General features: G+C 42.4%; 2 protein-coding genes across 2 annotated transcripts; both read right to left on the reverse strand.

Moving 5' to 3' along the window:
- Positions 3,678-4,854, reverse strand: LOC100623796 (putative olfactory receptor 9A1). Its single transcript, XM_003360099.3, has one exon. It carries the CDS (start codon positions 4,776-4,778, stop codon positions 3,834-3,836), a length of 945 nt encoding a protein of 314 aa, XP_003360147.2. The 5' UTR covers positions 4,779-4,854; the 3' UTR covers positions 3,678-3,833.
- Positions 22,913-23,758, reverse strand: LOC100623890 (olfactory receptor 9A4). Its single transcript, XM_003360100.2, has one exon. The coding sequence runs from the start codon at positions 23,741-23,743 to the stop codon at positions 22,913-22,915; it is 831 nt and encodes a 276-aa protein (XP_003360148.2). The 5' UTR covers positions 23,744-23,758.

Below are 25,309 nucleotides of genomic sequence, written 5' to 3' on the forward strand. Positions count from 1 at the left end.
TATATCTATGGTTATAAGGTTTCTCCTAGCCAATCCCACCAAGACGTGATTACTTATTTCCCTTGTGTCCACTGGATGCAGGCACCATTTGCGCTACATTCATTTTAAAGTCGTTGCCTGTGTCATGTATCATTTGTCAAGTGCTGCTGGAAATTTGTACCTATCTGGGACATTGTAATAAGAGCTAATTTGAGACAGTATATTAAGTCCTTCCCTGACGTCTGGGGAGCTGGTTCCTTAGAGTGGCTTAGCTACTTCTTCTGCTTTATTCTTTTTTTGGTCTTTTTGCCATTTCTTGGGCCGCTCCCTCAGCATATGAAGGTTCCCAGGCTAGGGGTCGAATCGGAGCTGTAGTCGCCGGCCTACGCCACAGCTCATAGCAACGCCAGATCCTTAACCCACTGAGCGAGGCCAGGGGTCAAACCTGCAACCCCATGGTTCCTAGTCGGATTTGTTAACCACTGAGCCACGACAGGGAACTCCTACTTTCTTCTTTTGATAAAAGTCATCCTCCATCTCTCTTTTCAGTGAATGTGTCTAAGCAGAAAGAACCTGGCCAGCTCCAAGTTGGTGACCTCTAGCTCTGAGATTATCATTCCTCTTGTGACCAAATGGCACCAGGGAAGAAAGGTCCAGAAGGAAGAAAAAGCCTGTGACTTTCATCCCTAGCTCCCATCTGTCCTACGCAATCTCCATCCTGGAACCAGGAAACAAAAAAAAAAGCATCTCCAATTTAGAGGCAACATCCTCTATCTTCCAAGGTCTCAAATCTCTACTTCCAGCAAGAGTCAAGACCTTCAAACAGGCAGTCTGCCCCATGAACCAAACTGCTGTGATCTCAGGCCCAAAGAGTAGCTTGCAAAATTCCAAAACACATACCTGCTGTCTATGACTTCCTATTTGCTCCAGAGCCCTAGGGGAAAAATACTAGAAGACACTGAAATAGACGATACTATGTTCCTTAGAAAGTCAAGTCCTTCCAACACCAGATGCAACTCTGCTCAAACGCCTCCTTTTCCACTCATCCTCTCTAAAATACTATGCACTGTTTGACCCTCTAATCTTTCTAGGCTGTATTTTTCTTTCTATTGGCTCCCATCAATATTTCAAATCATATTACACTTTTACTTTTTTAATTTATCACCAAAACCCCACCTTAAAATTAAGACTTCTTTGAAGCCTTGTCCAGTCAACCTGCAGTCTCCCTTCCTGGGGAGACCCGACTACATGGCCAACTGCTAAGGCAGAGATGAAGAGAAAGGAGAGAGGAGGCTCTCAGTTCTCTTAGGCAGAGGGCTGTGCCTGAGGCCGGCACTGGGCATCCTCAGTGTGCTCTTGGCCAGGGCCGGATGCCTTGATGGAGAGCTCCTCTCTCTGCACCTGCCTGGGGCCACTCTTCGGCCTCTGGGGCTCCTTGTTCTAGGAGGCAGCTGAGCTCAGGCCTTCCCTTGGTGAGACCCTTCTAGTTCCTCCGTCACAGAGGGGCATCTGGAAGTCACTCACCTCCAGAGAAGGGGACTGGAAAGTTCTACTGCCCTTCAGGCATCAGCCCAGGCTCCCCCTGCACGGCTAGTACAGAGCAATGCTTGGAAGACAGGCAGCTCTTACTGCCTCCAATCATTTTTTTTTTTTTAGGCAAGAAATAGATTTATTAAGACAGGATGCCTGTGAGAGATGCAAGCGGGCAGGCAAGGAGGCTCTGCTCCTGCCTCCACTCATAGTGAAGAACAACTGGCCACACACAGAAACACAGAGAAAACTCCAGAAATAATGGTGCTGAGAGGTACCCACCGGTCCCTCTCTCTCGTTCTCTCTGCCTCTCTCCTCCTCTCTGTCGTCTGTCCCTAAGGATGGTTATTCCCCGGGGAACAATTTGCACAGGTTCAGAGACACACCGGGGATGTAGTCAAGGAACAGCTGAAGAAGCGTGCCCTCTTCCCTCCTGAGGCTCATCAAGTTCTAGAACATGGAGGTTTTGTGCAATGGACAAACTGCAAAGCTGCCAGGCAGGAGGTGCTCAACGCCCAGGCCACCTTCCTCCCAGGCCCTTACGTACCACCGCACAAGGCAGGCTGTGAACAGTCAGCCAGCTGAGCTGCTCTGTGCTTCTCCCTGACTACCGTTAGCCCTACAGAGCCTAAGACACCCCCAAACAGCCGAACCCACTCGTAGCGCCAAGATATATGTCAAAATCCTAGAAGCCAACAAAGGGACTTCAGTCCAAATTTTCTCTTCATCTCCAAGACTGCATGAAGGCCATCTTTGCCAGATGATCTCTGCACTCTCTGCCACACACCCTTGGCCAGAGTCGGGATCCTGGTCAGAGATAATAGGGAAAATCTTCCACCTGCTCCAACCACACTACATGTTAACATTACAGCCCATTCCCGTCTCTCCAACATGTGTGCATTCCAGCTGGGGTTGTTCAGCCATACCTTTCCCTCTAGAATTTCAAATGCCATAGGGCAACCTCCCTTTTCTGTTGAACTGAAAGGTAAAGGTTAAAAAAAATACTCAAGATTGACCTCCAAAATGCTATATGAAAGTCAGGATGGCTGAGATGCTGAATGAAATTGCAAGGTTGTATCTAAAATATTTATTTTTACATTTTCAAACACAACTGTCATTTTTTACCAAAACTAGCACAAGTCGCAATTAAATATCAAATGGAATGATATAACACAAATGTCCCTCTCCCCATCTGATCAATTCTTCTGACCCCTTTCCTGGAGCTAAATGTTATTATTATCAACATCTAGTAGAAATCATTAGAGACTTGTCTGTATTAACACACCTCCCACCCTGATGTTAGTAAGGAGTGGGTTTCTCTCACAACTGCTGGTGGAGAAAATCTACAGGGAGGTACTCTCACTATCGGACCTTTGGTCAAAAACCTCAAGAAAAAGCTGAACCGTGAAGTTGGACTTGGTATCACTTCTGGAAGCAAGATAGGGCACTTTAAGAAGTGAGAAATTGTGAAAGCACAGGACAGTATAGGGGAAAAAAATCACAGGTCCTAATTAAGTCAGCTGTCAGAGAATGAATTACACTTTTACTTGCTTTTCCCATTCAAATAGCTGAATGTTTTTTTAAAAAAAATCACAAATAATGCCATTTGCAGCAACATGGATGGAACTAGAGACTCTCATACTGAGTGAAGTAAGTCAGAAAGAGAAAGACAAATACCATATGATATCACCTATATCTGGAATCTAATATAAACACAAATGAACCTTTCCACAGAAAAGAAAATCATGGGCTTGCAGAAGAGACGTGTGGTTGCCAAGGGGGAGGGGGAGGGAGTGGGGTGGTTGGAGAGCTTGGGGTTAATAGACACAAACTATTGCCTTTGGAATGGATTAGCCATGAGATCCTACTAACACTGGGAACTATATCTAGTCACTTATGATAGAGCATGATAATGTGTGAAAATAGAATGTGTACATGTATGTGTAACTGGGTCACCATGCTGTACAGTAGAAAAAAAACGTATTGGGGAAATAACGATTAAAAAAATTAAAAATTAAAAAAATTAAAAATAAATTTTAAAAAATCACATATATTTTGAATATATACAATTGTCCAATTTATTTTGTGAGCTTTATTTTCACTACAGTAATGTGCACAAATGAATATACACACTTAAAAAACAATGAAGCAATTTGCCATGTAGGAATCACCTGCTCAGAGACTGAAGCACTGTCGCTATGCTTAAGCTACTTTGTTGATCATGAAATGTTTGAGGAAAAAAAGCAATCATTTCAGATCGGAATTAGTGCTTTCAGATGACTCAGGCCCAGGACGATGAGGCCGCGATGGTCCTTAGGACAGAGCTAATCCTTGAGGAGTTGACAGCAGCGTTTCAGGACATCTCTAAAAGCCTCTACGAATTGGTCGTTCCGGAGGGTGAAGATAAAAGGGTTCAGAAAAGGGGTCACCACTAAAACCATCAGTGACGCGACCCTGTTGTACTCGGCTGCCTGAGTTTGCTTGGGTTTCACGTAGAGGAACAAGCAGGTGCCATAGCCAATCACGACAAAGGTGAAGTGGGAGGCACAGGTAGAGAAGGCTTTCCTCCGGCCCGACGCCGAGGGGATCCTTAGGACGGTGGAGACGATGTAGGTATAGGAGACAATTGTGGGGATCAAAGAACCAACAATAATGAAAACAGCCATTAGAAAAAGTATAAACTCTGTGAAACGGCTATCATCACAAGAGAGTCTGAATAGCTGCCCTCGGTCACAGTAAAAGTGGTCTAACACATTTGATTTGCAGAAGGTAAGGTGAAACGTGGCATAGACTGGCCAGATTTGAAATAGGAACCCAAACACCCAGGACACAATTACCACCCAGATACAGGTGTGGCTGCTCATAATGATGCTGTACCTCAAAGGGTTACAGACAGCCACGTAACGGTCCACAGCCATCGCTCCCATCAACACCAACTCCGACGTCCCCAAAGAGAGGTACAGATACAGCTGTACGGCACATGCGGTCAAGGATACCGCCTGCATCCCAGGAAGCAGCAAGCCCCGCAGCATCAGGGGGACGGCCACGGATGTGATCAGGATCTCTAGCACAGAGAGGTGACCCAGGAAGAAATACATGGGGGACTGCAGACGTTTATCCACACAGACTGTCAAGATAATGATCATGTTTCCAAATAATGTCACCGAGTAGAGGAAGAAGAAGGTGGCAAAAAGAATACTATGGAGTTCTTTAGAGCCAGGGAAGCCAAGGAGATAAAAGTCAACGGCGCTAGAGTAATTCTCCAACATTTAGACGTGTTCTCTTGCTCTCTGTGAAATCTAGAGGGTAAAGGAGAGACAACATACTTTTTTTTTCTTTTGTCTTTTGAGGTTCACACCCTAAAAAGACATATGGAGGTTCCCAGGGTAGGGGTCGAATCGGAGCTACAGCTGCCAGCCTGCACCACAGCTCATAGCAACACAGGATCTGGAGTTGCGTCTGCAACCTACACTATAGCTCACGGCAACGCCGGATCCTTAACCCACTGAGCAAGGCCAGGAATCAAACCCACGTTCTCATGGATACTAGTCAGATTCATTGCCTCTGTGCCACCATGAGAACTCTTGCTCCTAGTTTTATACAGATCGAATCTGTATAGAATGAACATCAGGGACTAAAAATAAAGAAACGTCATGGCAGCTTTACTTTTTACCTCCAAAGTGGCGATTCTGTGTTTATTCCATGGATTCTGGATTCTCATGGATACTAGTCAGATTCGTTTCCACTGAGCCACAAGGGGAATGCTGAGACAACAGACTTCTAATTTCAAAGACATTTCCACGTTGAAAAAAATAGCCCCTCCTGCTCTCAGGCTCCACATCATAATTGCAGGAGTTCATCTTTCACTATTCTCTGTACAAGGCCAATGTCAAATGTTGTATGAGGAACATGGATAACATGTGAAGATGTCCAAGGAGAGAAGAAATACTCACCAAGATCACTCTGGGCATCAGAATCTGCCCACCCCAGAAATCACCCTTGTCTCTCAACACGCTGCTCTGATCTGCCACACGGCCTCATGGAGACCGTGACCTCTTTCATCCTGGGTGCCCTAAACTGTCTTCCGTGCCCGTTCGGTCCATGTCCTCAAAACGATGCCACATCTCAACAGCTACAACAAAGCTAATACCACCCAGACGCACTTACCGCTCCCTTGTTTCCTTTGAACCTAGGCTCTTTCGCCTTATGGTCCCTTCAAAGATTTCACTTCAGTTCTGCACATCATGATTTCTGCCTTTTGTTGACACACATGCAGGAGGGGTCTGCTCAGGACACTGTCATTAGATAAGAGCTATTTGGAGACCAAGGATTTAGTCTTTCCGGGCAGCTGGCTCCTGGCAGTAGACCGTCCACTCCTTCCTCCTTAGTCTTACGGTAAGAGTCACTTTCCACCTCTCTGGTGCATGACTGTGTCTCCTCTAAAGACAAAGAGCCTCCCCAACACTGGGTCTTTGACCTCTAGCTCTGAGATTATGATTCTTCTTCTCACCAGAGGACAGCAGGGTGAAGGGAACAGAAGGAGTGAAGAGGTTGGGATCTTCCTCCCCAATTCCCACTGCGCCCACATGATCTGGAACCAGGAACAAGAGGGGAATTATCTACCCTCCTAGGTCTCAAATCTCTAATTCCAGGAAGGAGACTGGACCCCCTAAAGGGCAGTCTGTCCCTGTTCCCATCTGGCCATGGTCTGAGTCCCACAGGGGAGCGTGGAAAATCCCCGGAGACCATCTGCTCATCTAGGTCCTCTCACTTTCTCCCGAGTCCTACAAGTAAGGACACGCGACAGAAAACACCAAAATAGATCACACTGAGCTCCTTATAATAACTGGATTCCTCCCCTCACCACATACAGGTCACTGTTCTCCAACCCATGGGTCCTTCCCCAATCTCTGAACTAACATGTGTGCTTCATCCTCTGGCCTCTCTTTAGGCTGTATTTTCCTCTTCTTATTTCTCATCAATAGGTGAAACTGAAGGAATTCAAGGGACTCTGTCTTCCTTATTCACCATCAGGCCTCCCGGGCCAAGAATGGAGTCTGACATAGAGTAAGCATGCACTCTTTCATTCTTTATTCGGTGAATAAATCACAAAGAGGTCAGTGAGTAAACACAGAGCATCCATCCTGATGTGCTCTTCCTCCTCTTACTAGACTTTCTTTCACTCTCGACTAAGGCACTGTCTGGTCAACCCAGGGCCCTTCTCCCTGCTTGGCCCCTACAGAAGGGCAGGCACACGAAAGGAAGAAATGGTAAGAAATGAGAGAGCAGGGTCTTAGGTGATGGCAGAGAGCTGCATCTGTTGCCAGCAACGAGAAGGGCTTACTCTGCTCTCTGCTCTGGAGGCAATGCTGGATGTAGGGCTGATTCTCCATGCAGTGTCCTTAGTCCACTTTCATGTTCTAGGTACCCTTTTCTAGGTGGCAGCAAAGCCCAGAGCTTTCCATCGTGATCCTCTCCTCCTCTCTCCTTCGCAAAGGCAGACACTCACCTCCAGAGAAGATACTTGATTGGAAAGTTCTATGGCTCTGGGATCAGCCCAGGCTACGTGCTATCTGATGAGAGCTAAGCATGGTCTGTGGGTCAAAGCAAGTTACTGGCATCTTCATTCTCAGGGAAAGAGAGAAGTCCCCACACCAGCAACTTCGGGAAAATTCCAGTGATAAAAGTGTTGTGAGAACCCAACTCTCTCTCTCCCTCTCTGTCTCCTTCTTTCTTTCTCCTCTCTATCCGCAGGGAGACTTAGTCACTGAGGAACTAAATTTGTCAAGTTCAGAGAAACCCTAGGGAAGCAGTCAGAAGAAAGCCAGAGAAACTTTCACCTTTCCCTCTGAGGTTAATCAAGTTTTAGAACATGGACAAGGAGTTCCCGTCGTGGCGCAGTGGTTAACGAATCCGACTAGGAACCATGAGGTTGCGGGTTCGGTCCCTGCCCTTGCTCAGTGGGTTAACGATCCGGCGTTGCCGTGAGCTGTGGTATAGGTTGCAGACGCGGCTCGGATCCCGCGTTGCTGTGGCTCTGGCGTAGGCCAGCGCCTACAGCTCTGATTCGACCCCTAGCCTGGGAACCTCCATATGCCGCGGGAGCGGCCCAAGAAATAGCAAAAAGACAAAAAAAAAAAAAAAAAAAAAAGAACATGGACAAGTTCTAAATGGGCAAACTTGAAATCTCCTAGTCAGGAGTTTCTCAATGCCCGGCCAGCCCTCCCTCAGATCCCAAGTCCTGGTTGTCGCCAAACAGTCACACTGTAAATAGCCATCTCTTCTGTGTCTACACCCAATTCCATTCAGCCCTGCAGAGCCTAGTGACCCCCCCACAGAAGATATCACAAATGACTCTAAAACACACATCAAAAACCCAGTGGAAGAAGTCCCCCATTGTGGCTCAGTGGTGACAAGTACAACTAGTATCCATAACGATGTGGGTTCGATCCCTGGCCTTGCTCAGTGGGTTAAGGATCCGGTGTTGCTGTGAGCTGTGGTGTAGGCCAGCAGCTATAGCAGCTACAGATCTATCCCTAGCCTCAGAACTTCCACATGTCACAGGTATGGCCCTAAAAAGCAGGAAAAAAAAACCCTAATGGACACCAAATGGCTTCTATCAAAAGTTTCCCTTTATCTCAATCCCTAAGAAGCCCATCTTCTCCAGATGATCTCTGCACCCACCCTCCCAGATACCCTCTGACCATAAGTATGGGGAACTGGGAAGAGAGGAAGAAAGAGGATCTGCATACAAACCAAGCTCACAACCTGCTAATGCCACAGCCTGTCCAGTCTCTCCAGCCTGCATGCACCCCAACTCTGCTGCCCAGACATATGCCCCCTCTTGGGTCCCAAATGCCACCAGGGCACCTTCCTGAGCTGCCTGGAGTGAGACGTAAAGGCTGAAGAAGCAACATGCAGAACTGACCCCCAAAGTAATATATACAAGTGAGGATGGCTGGGGTGCTGGATAAAATTGCAAAATTACATTTAAAATACTTCTATTGACACTTTGAAAAACAACGTCCACTTACCATAGCATTAGAACAACTCATGGTACACAAGAAAATAAAAATTTCTAGAGGGATATAAAACAAAGTGCAAGGGCCCCTCTCCCCGATGTCTGACTTTCTGATCCATCTCCTGGACCTAAGCACCATGAGTAGTAGCCATCAGACCCATACAGAAGCTTGCTAGGCATCTGCAGGCATATGTCTGTGTGGTCCGTACTTGTTAGTTTAGCCAACATATTGACCTGCTACTTTCCTTCGGTTATGTGTTTATGTGTGTGTATACATCTCTCACATTGCTAAATAAATATTCACCTTATGAAAAAAAACCTGACATTTACTTAATGAGGGCCCTGCTGATGAACAGTTTCCTTCAGTTCGTCACCGGTACAGAGACACTCCAACAAACAGCTTCTCCACATGTATCTACATTTGTAGTTACCTCTTCCTAAACGATATTAATTTCTTAGCTGTTATCAACTAGAGCTCCAAAAAGTTGTATCAATTTATAATGTCTTGAAATGAGATTATATTGAGCCTTTCCCTACAGATTTCCACAGGAAGTAGGAGAATTTCCTCTCAGTGTTAACCCTGTGCAGATTCCAGAAGTGACACTAACATCTCAGAAGCCAATAATCACATTGTGAAGTAAAGACACATCCCTGAGGTCCTCATCCCCATGGGAACAATGCTGACAGCTGCCCAGAATACCTCTGTTCCAGTACCTGCCTGTTAGCTTCTGAGCAGGTGTATCAGGTCATGTGACAACTGTTGGAAATACACAAAGCAAGGCTGCTGGCACATCCAGTGAAGGTAGACTCTGTCTCAGAAGCCATATTGCAGAACCCACTTCCCTAATTCAGGGCATGCTTCATTTCCCTCCAGTGTTGTTTAAAGCCAGAGTTCCCCAGTAGACACTTCAGATGTAGGAAGGATTGCACACTAGTAAAATCCATTGGGAAAAATTCTGTCAGTTTTTCGTTGGCTTGTTTGTTTTGCTTTTTAGGGCCACACCTGTGGCATATGGAGGTTCCCAGGCTAGGGGTTAAATCGGAGCTACAATTGCCAGCCTATGCCACAGTCACAGCAACGCAGGATCCGAGCCGCATCTGTGACCTACACCACAGCTCAAGGCAATGCCAGATCCTTAACCTACTGAGGGAGGCCAGGGGTTGAACCCACAACCTCATGGGGGTCCTAGTCAGATTTGTTTCTGCTGTACCACCATGGGAACTCCTCTGTCAGTTTCTTAAAGCTAAATATGTACTTACTCTATGATACAGCAACTCTGCTCCCAGGTATTTACCTAAGAAATGAAAACATGTCCTTACAAAGATGTCTATTTTAATGTTCATAGCACTTTAATTCATCATAGAAAGTGACACAAAACAAATATCATACCAAAAAAAAAAAGTCAAAAAAATGGTCAGAAGATCTAAACAGACAGTTCTCCAAAGAAGACATACAGATGGCCCAAAAAACACATGAAAAGATGTTCAACACCACTCATTATTAGAGAAATGCAAATCAAAACCACGATGAGGTACCATCTTACACTAGCCAGAATGGCCATCATCAAAAAGTCTACAAACAATAAGTGCTGGAGAGGGTGTGGAGAAAAAGGAACCCTAGTACATTGTTGGTGGGATTGTAAATTACTGCAACCACTGTGGAAAACAGTCTGGTGAGTCCTCAGAAAACTAAAACTAAAAACAGAACTACCATTTTCTCCAGAAAAAAACGACGACTCGCAAAGACACATGTACTCCGATGTTCATTGCAGTACTATTTGCAATAGCCAAGACATGGAAACAACCTAAATGTCCATCGACAGGGGAGTGGATCCAGAAGATGTGGTACATATATACAATGGAATATTACTCAGCCATTAAAAGGAACGAAATACCAGCATTTTTAGCAACATGGATGGACCTAGAAATTATCATGCTAAGTGAAGTCAGCCATACGATGAGACACCAACATCCAATGCTTTCACTGACATGTGGAATCTGAAAAAAGGACAGACTGAACTTCTTTGGAGAACAGATGCTGACTCACAGACATTGAAAAGCTTATGGTCTCTGGAGGAGACAGTTTGGGGGATGGGGGGATGTGCTTGGGTTGTGGGATGGAAATCCTGTAAAATTGGACTGTGATGATCATTATACAACTACAGATGTGATTAAAAAAAAAAAAGACAATGGTCCTTGCTATTCACCCACTCTGTACTTGCAAATTCATGTACTCACTAAAACTCACTTGCAACTCCAAAATCAGTATTTCCAAGGCTTTTCTCAAGGTTATTCATGGACACAGTCATGTATGCTCAGAACAGGGGAAAATTTGAGTCACCCAGTGCACATGTTCTCAACTGAAGTTGAAGAAGGCAAGACCCTTCTTCTCCCATGCTGAAAACATCTCTCTCTCTAACTAACTAGCACCATGTTTTCCGCATTTTTGTGGGCTTCATGGATAATAGTGCTGTCTGAAATCCCAACAGCACCCCAAGCATGGCACTGAGTGTGGTCTAGTGTTCCTACGTGCGAGAAGACAGTTTATCTGCCTTACGGAGAAAAGAAGCTTAGACTGGTGTTAAACAAGCTTCGTTAGTTAGAGTCGATATTCAGTAAACTTCATTCAGGCATGAGTTACATACAGGCTGCTGGAAGTGTGTCAATGTTAATGAACCAATAATATATATTAAGCAAGGCGACTTTGACATAAACAAACATAAATCAAGGTTACATACAGATCAGTTGATAAAAATGTTGTGATAAATGTTCCCAGGAATCTAACCCAGTATTTCTCCTACAGACAATGATCTAGTACTCTGTGCTCCCAGCAACTTCATAAGACATAACTACCTGAATAATGAGGATCAACTGTATACTCATATGATGAAAGCGTACTCAGCAATGGAAAGTAACAAACCACTGATACACACAACACGGACTAACCTCACACACATTACACTGAATGAAAGAAGCCACACACACCAACGAATGAACACTTTATGATTCTACTTTCAATGCTCTAAACTAGGCAAAAATAATCATAATCCATGTTTAAAGAAATCTCCAAAGTGACTGCTGGCCCTGGAGGGGAAACTGACTGGGAAAGACTAGGATGGAATTCTGGAATACAAGGGACAATGTATGTACAAGGGACAATGTATCTACTGCTAAATTCTATCTGCTACCTTGTTATTCAGGATTTTTACTGCTACATTTATAAGCTATAGTGGCATGTAGTTTCCTGTCCTTATAAAATCTTTGTCAGATTTTGGTAATCTTCATTATTATAAAATGAATTGGGAAACACGTCTCCTAACATATGGGAAAATTTGGAATTACAGACATTTATTTTATTGTGCTTCATTTCATTGTGCTTTGCAGACAATTGCATTTTTTACAAATAGAATGTCTGTGGCAACTGTGCATTGTCAGATGATGGTTAGAACTAATTTATCAATCAAGTATTTTTTAAATTAAGGTGTGGACAATGTTATTTTAGACGTAATGCTTTCACACACTTAACAGGCTATATAGCATAAACATAACTTGACGGTGCACTGGGAAGTAAAAAAAAAATTCATATGACTTGCTTTATGGTGATATTCACTTTATTGCAGTATCTGGAGCTGAACTAACAATGTCTCTGAGGTATGCCTCCACTTCCCCCTAAAGGGTTTGGAAGTTTGCATTAGCTTTATGTAAGTTTTCTTTGTGAGAAAGTTTTTACTTACAGGCTGTGGTAACCAAATAATGCCCCTCGCCAAAAAAAAAAAAAAAAAAAAAAAAAAAAAAATCCACAACCTAATGCCCAGAATCTGTGAAAGTTACCTTATAGAGCATTAAGGACTTTAAAGCTCTGATTAACTTAAGGCTCTTAAAATGGGGAGATTATCCTGGAGTACCTGGGTAGTCTTCTACATCTGGCAACATCTCCTGTGATATTCCTTGCAGTATTATAGTATTACAAGATACTGTAATATAATACAAGAGATAATACAATATCTTGTAGTACTTCTTGCAATATTACAGTCTACTGTTTCTAATATTATAGAACACAGCCAGATTTCTTAAGCTTATTGTTTGCATGGTAACAACTTTTCCTACCATTTTTATTTCAGTTCTCTTTATATTTCACGTATATCATAGATAGACATCAACAGTTGCTGTTGACAATCTCTGCCTTTTAAATAGAGTATTTAATCCATTTGGATGGAGTATGATTATTGATTTTTTTTTTAGGTGTACCATTTTCCTATCTTTTTACTTTGTCCTATCTATATTTCTATTCTTCTATTCTCCCTTTCCTATTTTTTTCCTGGATTAATATTCTACATTTTCTATTATAATTATAAAATTATAAAAGATATGCCTTTTGGGACTACTTTAGTGTAGCCATTTGGGGTTATAATACACACTCAAATTACACAGCCTACTAGGAGTAGTCAATATTGCAACACTTAGCATAAACATGCTAAGAGGTTTGAAAAAGTAGCTATATTTATACTCCTATCTATTCTGGTACTGTGATATATATTAGATCTACAAATGCTATAATCCCAATGATACAGGATCATCATTTCTGCTTTAAAAATTCAGCTGTCTTTTAAAGGAATTTTGAGAAGAAAACATATATTTTACAGCTGATATATGAGAGTACACATACATGTTTCTAAATCCTACTTTAGTGATTGTGCTAGGGCTTTTTATTCTTACTTTTTATCTGTTTGTCCTGAGACATACGTCAGAGGAGCATCTAGAAATGACTCTCTCAGATGTGACAGTGATGTGACAGACTCAAAAACTCACAGATGACAAAGCACAGGAGAAGGTCACCCATGGCAACAATCTGCCATGTAACATTACAAATGCGTAGGGATTCAAACGCACCTTAACTCTTCATAGGGATGGTGAATACGTATCTTTGGAAAGGAGCTCTTATTACTCAACTTTTCAACTTTATGTTAAGCCTTAAACTAACTTAGTGTAACATCCACCACTGTATGGCTTCTATGCTTTTGAATTACATGGACTGGCTTTTAAATATCTTCCCACTTAAGTCTTCAAAATTCTACACAAAATCTCATCAGTCCCTTTATCTGTGCCACGGAATCTGACCTTCCAACATCCAGACTGCCCACTTTTGGATGTTAGATGTCTTAGCCTGGGTTTTCTTTCATATGCACGGTGCTCTCCATTTAGAGACTACAGAAACAAATCCTTCAAACTTGGGAGATTTTCTTGTGTTTTCTTTTGTAATTCATTCCTTTATATTTTCTTTGCTCTATCTTTAGGGAACTTTTATATTCAGATATAGAACTACAGAATAAATTCTTCCACTTGCTTAACTTTCTACTTTTCCAAATTTCACACCCATTTTTGATGTTTTTTGTGGCTACTTCTTTGATGTCTTTCCTTCAACTGGATTTCTTTTTGCTAGTCCTAATATATTCTTGGAGCTCTTTCCTATATTTTCTGATTTTTTTTTCACACAGCATTCTCTTTTTCAGGGTAATGTTTTAATATTTAAAGGGCCTTAAAATTGCTTTTGTCCCTATTTGATCTTTGTTTTCCTCAAATTTTTCATCCTTTTTTTCTTTTTTCCTCTCACAGAGAAAGTTCTTCTTAAGTATATCTGCTTCTTGATTATCCTTTAATAATTTTTTCCCACTCTCAACACTTTTAAACTACACATCTTGGATCTGTGCTCCTAAATCTAGAGCTTTCCAAACTTTATATTTTTTAATGAGGATAAAGTCTTGGCCCTTCCAGCTGTTGTGGTAGGTCAGTGGAATGTGGATCACATGAGCAATCGTCCTGGCTTGACAGCTGACTGAAGGAGTTTCCAGGATGGGAAGCTTTCAGTTTTGAAACTAGAACAGTCCTGGGCCAAGTGGGATGAATGGTCACCATACTTATGGAACAGGTATTTCCTTGGCTACACAGAAATTAAAAGAATGCTTAACTGCTCTGTATACAAACTTTTAACCAATATCCCTGGCTTTAACCTCATGGGAGGTGGTGCCTCCATGTGCCAAAGCTTACTTGTTCTGTTGGGTGAATGACTTGTTTCTTTTTGTTCTCCTCTTTGCAGAATGTAGTTTGCATTTCTGTCTTACTATCTTGGAAACACTTGTTTCAGCTTTCACATATCAGAGAAAATTGTAAAATATTATTCCTTGTAACTTGTCCCCCATTCTCCTTGTTGTTGTTTGAAAAACTCCTTTTTTTATTCCTACAATGTCTTCTAGTACAACTGGGAAAGCAAGCGGAAATGGATGGTCAGGTAATCAGTTTAAACAGAAAGACGTATTGTCCTTTTCCCTAGAACTTAACTGTAGCATCCTGGGCAAGGGGTCAGCTGTCTTGTTCTCATGAATCTTGATCCTCACTGATGTTTCATCCTCTGTCTTCTGGCTTTGGACTTATTAGGGCACATAGGAGTGATTAGGGCCCTCAGAGAGAGGGAATGTGCTCCCATCTGGACCACAGAAAGAGGATAAACTAGAGTTGTGTCAGGGTGGGAAGGAATGTGAAAGGGTTGAAAAAGGGGGCAGATTTAGGAGAAGCGCCTCCTCTGAGTCTCTCTGGTGTTTAGGGAGGCATGGAGAGAGGATGCAGGTATGGAGAACACTGGTCACAGAACCTTGCAAAATATCTGTTTTCTTACTGAGATAGAGCCTGGAAATAGGACTGAGAGTAAGAAGATAATAACCTATAATTACTTAAATACTCTAAGCAACCGCCATAGACACTATAACTGGAGAAGAGGCATCCATCCTATTGTAACACAAATATCACCATGCAGGGTTACTCCCACCCCAAAGCTGGAGGTAGAGAGGTAGGTTACACTTGTGTGTGTATGTGTGTGTGTGTGTGTGTGTGTGTACACACTTAAGTACATCCTAGGAATACAATTTATGAATGTTAATCTCGAGTTAACACAGAGCTGTTTAATTCCTAATTATGTATCGGTCTTCTCCAAAAGCTACTAGTCAGTAGTTGGATATTTCTCCATCTTTGAGCATCTTCAAGTGTTGAGGAACAATCAAAGCCAGGAAAAACATTTTTCTCCAGCTGAAAAGTTTCTTTGCACTGACTCACCGGGACTAATTAATTATTTCCTCACTTTGAAAACTTTGTAAGGGATTACAGCAATTATCTCTTTCTTAGATGGTGTACACCTTCATCTGGCTTCTACTAATATATCCGGGCGCAAAATCACTCAGATTGTTCTCTTGAGAGCCTCTGCTGCAACTCTTTAACCCTCTTAATCCTGTCCCTCTCTCTACCATAAGTCAAGTACAAAAACACCTTCTCCTCTTACCCTCTCTTTCTGAAATGATGAAACCCTTGACTTCTAGGTTTGGGGAACTCGGTTTAGGATAAACTAATTATCCCATCAGCAGCAGCGTCACACAGGAAGAAGTCTGTCTCACATTTAGATTACTATCAAATAAAATGTATTAGGGAGCGATTAGGCAAGAATGTTCATAATCTTGGGGCCAGAAGGATCCTGATAAAGGAGAATTTTATCAAGTATTTGCCCTTAATTTTCTAAAGATCTTTTTTCCATCTTGACAATTGCTCTAGACCAATCTCTACAGACAGAATCTGAGAGTTAGAACCTCAGGAATCTTAACCTGAGAGTTGTATTAACTGGCTTGGTAAACTGGACCAAAGGATTCAGCTTTCATGATCTTGTTAGGACTGGAGGAAACAGTGCCTTGAAAATTGGGAGAAGATGTGTCCTGGTGAGATCCATTCTTAAACTCTTTGGTTCTCTTACATTTTCTCTTGATTTATCAGGGACAATGGGTGTGTGTGGCATCATGTGAGAAACTCTGGGATGGTGTTTGCACAGGAAGGAAAATGTCAACTGGGTATACACCAGCTTACTAAACAGAACCTTTGGATGAGTTTTATAACGTCTCTCTCTCTTTTTTTTTTTTTTTTGTCTTTTTGCCATTTCTTGGGCTGCTCCCGCGGCATATGGAGGTTCCCAGGCTAGGGGTCGAATTGGAGCTGTAGCTGCCAGCCTATGCCAGGGCCACAGCAATGTGGGATCCGAGCCGCGTCTGCAACCTACACCACAGCTCATGGCAACACCGGATCCTTCACCCACTGAGCAAGGGCAGGGATCAAACCCGCAACCTCATGGTTCCTAGTTGGATTCGTTAACCACTGCGCCACGATGGGAACTCCTATAATGTCTCTCTTAATGGGAATGTAAATTAGTACAATCTATGGAAAACAAGATGGAGGTGCCTCAGAAAGCTAAATATAGAACCACCATGTGATCCAGCAATCCCACTCCTGGGCATACATCTGGACAAAACTTCCACTCAAAAAGATACATGCACCCCGATGTTCACTGCAGCACTATTCACAATAGCCAAGACATGGAAACAACCTAGATGTCCGTTGAGGATAAATGGATTAAGAAGATGTGGCACATGTATACAATGGAATACTATTCAGCCTTACAAAGGACACAATAATGCCATTCACAGCTACAGGGATGCAAACAGAGATTCTCATACTAAGTGAAGTAAGTCACAAAGAGGAAGACAAATACCTTAGGATAGCACTTACACGTGGAATCTAAAACGTGGCACAAACAATCCTATCTACAAAACAGAAACAGAACACTGACGTAGAGAGAAGAGTTGTGGATGCTGGGGGTGGGTAAGGGAGGGGAGTTTGAGGTTGGTAGATGCAAACTACTACATTTAGAATGGATAAGCAATGAGGCCTCCTGTACAGCCCAGGAAACTATGTCCAATCTCTTGGGGGTAGAACATGATGGAAGACAATATGAGAAAAAGAATGTACATGTAGGTATGACTGGGTCGCTATGCTGTAGAGCAGAATTTGACACAACACTGTAAATCATATACACTCTAACAAAAAAAAATCCAACAACCAGTGTCGACTTCAAGTCCTTAGCTGACTGATTGCTGGTGCACAAAGCAGGGAGATTCTTTATGGGATTTAGACACTACTCCTCTACACAAGTAGTTTAAAGTGGCTTTTAGGGATATAGTATGAAGGATCATAATGCTTCCCATATTCTTAATTTATCGGCATCCTGATTAATAAAGGGAAGTAAGAGCCACAGGGTGGTAACTTTGTTGCCGGCACACCATAAAGATGCTTCATATTGAATGAGGACACTCTCCTAATTAACAACACTACCACTATTCCACATGAGAAAATTAAATTACTTCAGTAATATGAAATGTATGGTCCATATTAATATTTCTAAATTTCCCCCAATATAGTAAATGTTTTTTCAAATGAAAGAACCTATCAAGGTTCATGCATTGCACTTGATTATTTTTCTTTTTAATCAGTTTTAATTGATCACATTTCCTCTGATCATTTCTTGTTGTTTTTATTGTGTGGGGGAGTGTTTTCATTTCTCTTTTCAATCTCATTACTTGTATTTTCACAATATATAACACTCCATGAGCACCCAGTAATTTAGTCTTTGGAGATTTTTGTGCACTTACAAGCTTTTTTTAAATCTTCTGATTTCCAGTGTTGCTTTATATGTGTAAAATCATCTTAGCGGTGATTAATGCATGCTGAAGATTTATCTTACAGAAACAGCTTTACCGATGTGCAGCAATTATGTACAATTCTTATCATCTTTAGCCTTACAGTGTTCAGCCAAAATACAATTTTTCAAAGTTACTTAGAACTTGCTTAGAACTATGCTGATATCCTGATTACTTAGGTCTTTTTCTGACCACCCAGTCAGCGAAGCTGTATCAGATATTCATAACAAAGTAGATTTTTTGACTGCATTCCATCCGGGATTCCCTCGAAAAATTTTTTATTTGCATACATTAAAATTCACTTTTTTGCTACAGAGTTCTATGAGTTTAATGAATGCATAAAGTGTCCATCACTATAGCACCATAGAGATTAGTTCAATTATCCCCCAATTCCTCTGCATTTCCCTAGTCAAAAGTCATCATTTTGCTTAACCAAAAGAGGTCAGCACTTAAATCTTTTTTAAGGGTCTTAATGTTTCAGTTTTGTGGAATATCATTAAAATGGAATCATGCAACACGTAGCCTTTTTTGTGTGGCTTTTTTCATGTAGCAAAATACACTTAACACTCGCCCATGCTGATACTGAATAATTAGCTCGTCTCCTTTTTATTGTGGATTAGTGTTCTCATTGTACGAATGGGTCACAGTTTGTTTATCCACCCACTCACCTACTGGCAGGCATTTTGGTGACTTCCAATTTTTAGAAATTGTGAATGAAGTTTACATAAACATTCATGATGAATTCCTACGCATCAGAGCCTAAGCCTAGTCATCTATGTTTTTTTCATTTGATATGTGTTTAAGTCTATTTTCATCTACAGATTCTCTCTAGAGCCCTTTCATTTGCTTCCAAACTATCTGTTGAAGAACCCAGGTTTTTTTTGTTTTTTGTTTTTTTCCCCATAGTATGAATTACAGTTCTTCCATGCTCATGATACAGCTAATCATGTCCTTTTGTTACTGTATATTTTTCTGTAACTAGGTAGCTAGTTTCAGAGCCTTGATCAAATTTAGTCTGATGAATCAGGAATCTTATCTTTTGAAGGTGAGTGCTTATTAAAATATCTTTATGAACTCATGGATTTAAATATATTTGATGGATTTCAAATGGTTTCAGCTATTATATTTTTTAAATCACAATTTCTCTCTTCTTTGGCCAGTAGAAACCTCCTCCAGTTGGCTGGGGGAATCCATTCAGCATAATCCCAGTAATCTTTGCAGTGGGTTAAAGAATCCACTGTTGCTGTAGGTGCAGTGTGGATTCATCCCCGGCCCAGGAAATTCCATACACCAAGGGCGGACATTAAAAAAAAAAAAAAAAAAAAAAAAAAAAAGCCAACTAAGACATCAAAAAGGAAACAAAAATACCTTGAGATGAATGAAAATAGAAACACAACTTTCCAAAAGCTATGAGACACAGCAAAAACAATTTAAAGAAGGAAGCTTATAGTGAAACAAACCCACTTCAAAAATAAGAAACACTCAAATAAATAAAATTACAAAGGAAAGAGAAGTTACACCAGATATCACAGAAGTAAATCACAACTATAAAAGGAAAGTAAACTAGAAGAAAACAGAATCAGCCTGCTCTGTGACATCAGTCTTAGCAATATGTGTGGGTATATATATATATATATATATATATTTTTTTTTTTTGCCCATGCCCACTGCACGTGGAAGTTCCTGGGCCAGGGATAAAACTTGAGCCACAGCAGGGACAACCAGCCACGGCAATGCCAATGCCAAATCCTTAACTACTGGCTATCAGGAACTCTCAGCAATATTTTTTTGATCTGTAACCTCAGACAAGGGAAACAAAATTAAAAATGAACAAAAGATAACTAATCAAACTAAAAAGCTTTTTTTTTTGTTTTTTTGGCACCACAAAGCAAAAAAGGCCATCTACTGAAAGAGAGAAGATATTTCCAAATGATATACATGCTATATGCAAAATGCATAAAGAACTTACATGAATAAACACAACAAACAATCTGATTAAAAAATTGACAGAGGTCTTGAAGAGGCATGTTTTCTTTTTTTAAAACTGAATATAATTGATTTAGAGGAATGTTTTCGTAAAAGACATACAAATAGCCAACAGACACATGAAAAGATGCTCGACATCACTAGTCAACTGGGAAATGAAAATCAAAACCACAATGAGATTTTCGAGATTATCACCTCATACCTGTCAGAATAGTTATCCTCAAAAAGATAAGAATGAATAAGTGTGGGAGAGGTTGTGAAGAAAATGGAACCCTGCTACACTGTTGGTAGAAATGTAAATTGGTACAGCCACTGTGGAAAACAATATGGACATTCTTCAAAACATTAACAAAAGAACTACCATACTGTCAAGCAATTCTACTTCTAGGTATTTATCTGAATAAAATGAAAACATAAATTTGAAAAGATACACCAAGTTCATACGAGTGTCATTTACACCTGCCAAGGTATGCAAAGAACCTAAGTGCTCAAGGAGGGATGAATGGAAAGAGAAACTGAGAGATACAGGGAATATTACTCAAGCATGAAAAAATAATGAAATCTTGCCATTTGCAAAAACATGGGTGGACTTATATCTAACGAAATATGTCAGACAGAGAAGAAAATACTGCATGATTTCACTTATATGTAGATCTAAAAAAATAAAACAAATGACTGTAACAAAACAGAAACAGGAGTTCCCGTCATGGCGCAGTGGTTAACGAATCCGACTAGGAACCATGAGGTTGCGGGTTCGGTCCCTGCACTTGCTCAGTGGGTTAACGATCCAGCGTTGCTGTGAGCTGTGGTGTAGGTTGCAGACGCAGCTCAGATCCTGAGTTGCTGTGGCTCTGGTGTAGGCCGGTGGCTACAGCTCCGATTCGACCCCTAGCCTGGGAACCTCAATATGCCATGGGAGTGGCCCAAGAAATGGCAAAACGACAAAAAAAAAAAAAAAAAAAAAAAAAAAAAACCAGAAACAAATTCACATATACAGAGAAGAAACTAGTGGTTACTGTAGAGGGAGGCTCAAAATTAGTAAAGAAGATTAAAAAGTGCAAAGTAGTAGTTATAAAATAAATAACTCACAGGGATGCAATGTATAGTACAGGTCAAATAGTCTATGATATCTGCACAGTGCATAATCTCTAAGAATGCTGACACTATCTTGTAAAGGTGAAACTAATACATTATTGTAGATCAATTACACCTCAATAAATCTTAAAAAGAAGTGCAATTATTTTATTTTTCATAGGCAGTAATACACATGGTAACAAAAATAATAAAAAATAAACATTAAAAGGCATACTGCAAAAAGTTTTCCTCCTCTCTCAATTCATCTGCCCATTCCTACTACCATCATCCTTCATGATGATGATCATAAGAAAATACAATCAAATATGAACGTGTACTCATTTCTACTCCTTTCTCACCAAAAAGATAAATGCTAAATTCAATGTACTTTGCTTTTCTCACTTAACAATATAGCCTGAAGATCACTTCTAATAATTAAAGAGCTTCTTTAGTCTTTTTACAGCTGCAAAATATTTTACTGTACAGATGAAACATAATTGACTTAACTAACCATCTATCGAGATCACATTTGGTTATCAGTGTTTTGTGATTAGAAAGATGCTGTGATAAACACATAGGTAAATTTGTGCTTATGATGAAAAAAATGGAGGGATCGAGTGGGACCAGGGCTAAAGGGTGCTAATTCGGGGAGTGGTGAGGTTGGCAGAGCTGGAAAGGAGGCACAAGGACAGCCCTGGGGACAGCTGGATAACAGCAGAGTAACCGTGAGTTATGGGAGTGGGAAAGAAAAGAAGAACCCAGGCATGAACTGGAGACCTGGAGCCACAGAAGGAGAGCTACAAAGAAGAATCAGGAAAGAGAGGAGCCAGGAGAGGATAAACAAACGAGGGGACAGGAGGCAGGGGGACAGGGAACCAGGGACCTTGGAAGGACTGAAGAATGTAAGAGATGTGGGGAGAGAAGACAGCCTGCCCCTTCCTCCACTCTGCACCCCCCTCTGCCCAGAGACCCAGCAAGGCCAGCTCTCCCTTGTCACCTCAGCTCCCAGCGCAGCAGCTCTGCTGCCCCACCACCCTCCTGGCAGGCAGCACAACCTGGGTGCCATCAGGTAAGGGACTCCCTCCTTGCTTAGCCCTTCCTCCCACACCCTGGGAGAGTTAAAAGATCAGAGATGTGTCTGTGTTGCCGAAACAACCACACCTGAAGTTATCAAGGTGTCCAGGCTGTAGATTGAGTTCATTCTCTAACCTCTGCCAGCCCAGAAAATACGCAGAGAAGGGCTAAGACAGGGCTTTGAGACAGGAAATCAGGAAAGTATGTTGGGGCCAGGAAAGGAACAGGGAGCTTTACGGTCAGAGGATATAAAGGGCAATTGATGGCAAGATGATCCCAGAACCTAGAAACAAGCAGTCATTCAGTTCTGCAGTCAGAGAATATTTCTCCTCAACATTCTTGTTCAGGAATCTAATATCACACATAGTATTTTTACATTTAACTTTTCACAGTTGTATTATGAATTCTGCCCTCATGCCTCCTTAACAGCTGTGCCTACCTCACCGCTCTCCTAATCAGTACCCTCGTGCCCTGTGCATATGCATATGGATGTACACATATGTTTATAATGTAAATTTTCAAGTAACAGCCAAACATGATAAAAATTATGTCCATGACTTGAAAGACCTGTTGCATATAGATTATTGGATGGGGATTATGACACACCTCAAAGATGAGGAAGCACTTTTCTGATCATTCTAGCATCCATAATGCATTATCTCAAGCCATATGCCTTAGGGCCAGACTAGTTCCTGAAGGGATGACAGCACCTTTTCCCTCCATCCCTAAGGGCCTCTAGGACCTTGTCGTTTCGGAGGGTGAAGATAAAAGGATTGAGGAAAGGAGTAACTACGGAGACCATCAGGGAAACAACCCTATTGTAATCAGATGCCTGAGTTTGCTTGGGTTTCACGTAGAGGAACAAGCAGCTGCCATAGCCAATTACAACACAGGTGAAGTGGGAGGCACAGGTAGAGCAGGCTTTCCTCCAGCCCGACGCCGAGGGGATCCTGAGGACGGTGGAGACAATGTAGCTGTAGGAGACAATTGTGGGGATCAGAGAACCAAAAAGAACAAAAACAGCCATTAAGAAGAGGATGAACTCCATGAAAAGAGTATTACTGCAGGAGAGTTTGAGCAGTTGCCCTCGGTCGCAGAAAAAATTGTTCACCACGTTAGATTTGCAGTAGGAAAGCTGGAACGTGGCGTAAACTGGCCAGATTTGAAAAAGAAACCCAAACGCCCAGGACCCGATCACCACAAAGTTGCAGGTGCGGCTGTTCATAATGATGTGGTATCTCAAAGGGTTGCAGACAGCCACGTCACGGTCCACGGCCATCCCTCCCAACAGGGCAAACTCTGTGGTCCCCACAGCAAGGTACAGGAAGAGCTGGGCGACACACCCGGGCAGAGACACTGTCTGCATCCCAGGGAGCAGCAGCCCCCACAGCATCACAGGCACGAGGATGCTTGTCACCAGGATCTCCAAGGCAGAGAGATGGCCAAGGAAGAAATACATGGGGGACTGCAGACGTTTATCGACGCAGACGAGCGCGATGATGACCGTGTTTCCCATCAGGGTCACTGAGTAGAGCAAGAGGAAGGTGGCAAAGAGCACCTGGTGCAGGTCTCTGGAGCCGGGGAAGCCAACGAGATAGAATTCGCTGGCACTAGTGATTCCCCTGCATTCAGTGCTGGGCTTTTGTTCCTTGGGAAACCTAAAGAGCGAGAGAGAGAGAGAGCGAGAGAGAGAGAGAGAGAGAGAGAGAGAGAGAGAGAGAACAGGTTTCCAACCTCAAGGAGACTGAAGACATTTCCTATTGGTGGATTTACATCCTACACTTGGGCTCCACGACGTGACATGGCTGTTTTCCGCTCCAGGTTGGTGCTGAATACTTTTAAAGGAAATGTGTAAAACATGGAGACGGTGGGTATGTCTGAGAAGATGAGCAGTAGTCACCACAGCACCCTGGGCACGAAAACCCAGCACCCAGGGTGCCCTCTTCTCTCTCACCTCACAGCACACGCTGCCATCTGTGCTCTCACCTGCCACCCCGTCTACTTCTTCCACAACAGCACACACTTTTATGTCACCACCTCTTCATCCCGAATGCCTTACACTGTCCTTCATTCTTATTACTTCCATGTCCTGCAAAAACTGCTGCACCTACACAGTTAGAAGACAGTATTCCTAGTCAATTATACGCAGACACTGTCTTCCTTTCTTTTGCATCTGCTAAAAATGGGCCATTTGAATTATACTGATTTTAAAGTTGGTGCTTATTCCTCAGGGAGTGTTGTTCCGAATCTGGGTCAAAACAAGACATTGTCATGACATGAGAGCCATTTGGTAACAAAGCACTGAATCTTTCTCTGATTTAGGGTGCAGGCATCCTAGAGTGGATCCATGATTTTCATGATAAAATCATCCTCCATCCTTTCAGAGATGGATCAGAGGAGTGATTTTTCCTCTACACAGGAAGAACTTGGCCAGGTCCCTGGTGGCAACCTCTAGCTCTTAGGTGATTGCTCTGTGATCAGATGGCTTTCTATTGGCTCCCATCAATATCTCAAGTCATAATATACTTTTACCTGTTTATTAATTCATCATCAAACTCCCACACTGAAAGAATCCTGAAGGCACATCTGTTAGCGCTCTTGCAACACCACCAGTGACAAAAATACAGTCTGAAATACTGTCCTATGAATACAGCATTTAGGAGATTAAAGAACAATAAGATAAACAAAGAATATTCAACCCCACTAGCTTTCCCTCCTCTCAGTCTGCGCTGAAGCCTTGTCCAGTCAACCTGCAGTCTCCCTTCCTGGGGAGACCCGACTACATGGCCAACTGCTAAGGCAGAGATGAAGAGAAAGGAGAGAGGAGGCTCTCAGTTCTCTTAGGCAGAGGGCTGTGCCTGAGGCCGGCACTGGGCATCCTCAGTGTGCTCTTGGCCAGGGCCGGATGCCTTGATGGAGAGCTCCTCTCTCTGCACCTGCCTGGGGCCACTCTTCGGCCTCTGGGGCTCCTTGTTCTAGGAGGCAGCTGAGCTCAGGCCTTCCCTTGGTGAGACCCTTCTAGTTCCTCCGTCACAGAGGGGCATCTGGAAGTCACTCACCTCCAGAGAAGGGGACTGGAAAG

Source organism: Sus scrofa, chromosome 18 (genome assembly GCF_000003025.6).
Source record: "Sus scrofa isolate TJ Tabasco breed Duroc chromosome 18, Sscrofa11.1, whole genome shotgun sequence".
Taxonomy (NCBI): domain Eukaryota; kingdom Metazoa; phylum Chordata; class Mammalia; order Artiodactyla; family Suidae; genus Sus; species Sus scrofa.

Excerpts from the sequence above, each read along its gene's own strand:
- LOC100623796 (XM_003360099.3), bottom strand. The coding sequence starts at position 4,778 with ATGTTGGAGAATTACTCTAGCGCCGTTGACTTTTATCTCCTTGGCTTC.
- LOC100623890 (XM_003360100.2), bottom strand. The coding sequence starts at position 23,743 with ATGGGAAACACGGTCATCATCGCGCTCGTCTGCGTCGATAAACGTCTG.